Source organism: Sinocyclocheilus anshuiensis, unplaced genomic scaffold, assembly GCF_001515605.1.
Source record: "Sinocyclocheilus anshuiensis isolate Anshui unplaced genomic scaffold, SAMN03320099.WGS_v1.1 scaffold453, whole genome shotgun sequence".
NCBI classification, from domain to species: domain Eukaryota; kingdom Metazoa; phylum Chordata; class Actinopteri; order Cypriniformes; family Cyprinidae; genus Sinocyclocheilus; species Sinocyclocheilus anshuiensis.
In genome coordinates, this window is record NW_015537979.1 from 158,180 (window position 1) to 161,041 (window position 2,862).

At 37.7% G+C, this 2,862-nt stretch overlaps 1 protein-coding gene across 1 annotated transcript in view; it reads right to left on the reverse strand.

Moving 5' to 3' along the window:
• Nucleotides 1–2,862, reverse strand: part of LOC107673388 (ankyrin repeat and SAM domain-containing protein 1A-like) — a 116,704-nt gene that overhangs the window by 78,128 nt on the left and 35,714 nt on the right. The window contains exons 2-3 of the mRNA XM_016466951.1: nt 2,197–2,277; nt 1,911–2,067 (exon numbers count right to left, since the gene is read on the reverse strand). Coding sequence (XP_016322437.1) covers nt 1,911–2,067; nt 2,197–2,277 — 238 coding nt within the window. The remainder of the gene's footprint in view (nt 1–1,910; nt 2,068–2,196; nt 2,278–2,862) is intronic.

The window sequence follows — 2,862 nt, forward strand, 5'->3', positions numbered from 1 at the left end:
TAATCTCTGGCTTCCGCTAACTGTTGTACGCACGTTCACCAGAGAGTGGCGTCCAGCGGATGATGTAAGACGTAGGCAAATGCGGTGATGAACACGGAAGCGCAGAGGAGAGAGCGAAACAAAACACCGGTCACGAATTAGTAGTACAAAACGAGGATTTGTAAAGAAAATGTCAGAGGATTTCGATATAAGCCAAGAGGACACTGGTTTTCCTTTGCTGTAAACAAAACTTGTTTCTCGCGAGACTAGCATATTCTCACTCCCATTATAAAGCATGGATTAGTCTGGACATTTTTTAATATAACTCCGATTGTATTCGTCTGAAAGAAGAATGTCATATACACCTAGGATGGCTTGAGGGTGAGCAAATCATTATTTTCATTTTTGGATGAACTATCCCTTTAAGAGCTCTTTTTTGACCCACTTAAGTAGGACATATAAAGTACATCTTTATATGTAATTTCACAATTCTACACATTATTCTACAAATGTGTAATGTGTTAGCTCAATAAATAAATGACTGCCTGCGAGTTATGACAACTTCATTATGAAACTGTTTAACCTGCAAACTACATTTACAATTTAGAGTAACTTAATTTGTAGCATAAACGTAATTTAAAGCTAGGATAGGACATGCTAAATATAACTTATTTGTTGTGCATGTATTATGCATGCAAATTTAATGAACATGTAATATGTTACTTGGCACTGGCATTAGCACAGTTACTGCTCATATATTTAATGTAGTGTTTACCTACATGTATTCTACTCTTCAGCACAATAGCAACCACAAAAACTTCAACATAACAGAAATCCTTTTAAATGTCAAAACATAACAGCATTAAACACTAGCAGGTCTTGTTGGTAACCAAACAGGTGCTGGTAGCCATTGATTTCATAGCATTTTTTCCATACTGTGGAAGTCAATGGCTACCAGCACCTGTTTGGTTACCAATATTCTTCTAAATATCTTCTTTTGTGCTCAGCAGAAGAAATAAACTCGTTCAGGTTTGAAACAACTTGAGGGTGATTAAATGACAGAATTAAATTTTTTTGGGTGAACTATCGCTTTAAGCATACATTTTTTTTCCCCGCAAGGAATACTTACTATACTATATAAAAAAACAATATGCATGACAGTACTATAAACATTTCAAACAGTGCATTACACTGCTGTCACACAACCTGTATTTTTACTTTAGCATGTGATGTCAAATCATCACGTGAAAAAAAAAAAACATCAAAATTTGCATTGAAAATTGTCACAATGGAAATATCAATGTTTAGATTCAGGTACTGGTAGTTACTGATTTTGCACCTGAATTTGGTTAATCTTCAACTCTAGTGTCCAAAAGTTCACAGACATTGTATTGATTCAAACTTTATCAGGTGATGCAAACAAATTAAAACGTCATCTTCAACTTTACATCAGAAAAAAACGATTTGAAATTCACCCAGATGTGTTACGAGTAAAAATAGTAGTTGTAAATGAAAGCTGCTTGTATTAAGGGTGAGATGTCACTGAACTCATGTTTAGCTTTATACTGACACACACTCAAAGTGTAAATGAGAGCAGTGTGAAGAGGCTGTAGGAGGAAGCGACAGTCTTCCTGATAAACTGCAGCTATTCCTGAGGCGTGTCAAAAAAAGGCTATCCTTGAAACTACTGAATTTACACAGTCAACAACCCCCAATACTAATGATCTCAGAGAGTGTGCTGTTAAAAAGGTGCATATTTACAGCACAACCTAAGGTCTACGGACAGTATTTATTCTGACTCGCCCCTCAGTTTGGAAGATCATCTCCTCCTCTTTACTCCTAGTCGTAGCACAAAATAAATGTGAATAACATCAGAACAGTAAATGCCTTTAAATCTGAGGTGAAGGCTTCTCGGTGTCGGGTGGTCAGACCTGTTCATTGAGTTTGGGGTGAGATGGACCCTGATGGATGAGGAGTTTGACGATTCGTTGGTCTCCCTTCCACGCCGCCAGGTGCAGAGGGTAACAGCCCTTGTTATCAGCGATGTTCGTCAGAGCCTCGTTCCTCAGAAGTACTTCCACTACCTCACTGAGAAAGAGAGAGAGATACATAAACATCTCGGATACATAAACAAATATATTTTAAGGAAATATATTCCTTAAAAAATAACTCCTAAAATATCCTTAAGGTCAAAGGTCATCAGGTGACAGGACTCACCTGTGTCCATTTAAAGCAGCGTGGTGTAGAGGTGTGTATCCAGTGCTGTCCACACAGTTCACATTCGGGCCCCTCCAGATACTGTCAAACAGAGTGGACACAATATGTTTAAAAAAAAATTACAAATTAAAGTTGCATTCTCATGCCAACAATGCCGTTTTTCATTTACTATGCAAATCAGCATATTAGAATGATTTCTGAAGGATCATGTGACACTGAAGACTGCAGTAATGATGCTGAAAAGTTCAGCTTTGATCACAGGAATAAATTACATTTTACATTATATTCAAACAGAAAACAGCTATTTTAAATTGTATTATTACACGTCTCTGTGGAATACTTGATTCTGATTGGTCAGTTGTGACATTCTGAGGTGTGTTATCCCTTGATAACTAGGGTTGGGTACCGAAACCCGGTACCAATATGGCACCGGTACCTATGTAACCGGTATGTACTAGAACCGTATCAGAATGCAGATTTCGGTGCCTCATTTCGGTGCCATGCCTGAAATTTCAATTTCGATTGAAATATTTGCCCTCTGGTTCTCCGTAACAGACGCAAGAAGCATCATCATCGGCACCGCACGTGAAAAATAATTTCCCGACTGAGAAAACGCACGTGAACTCAAGTCGGAAAGCTCTAATAATACAAATCCAACACATCTTT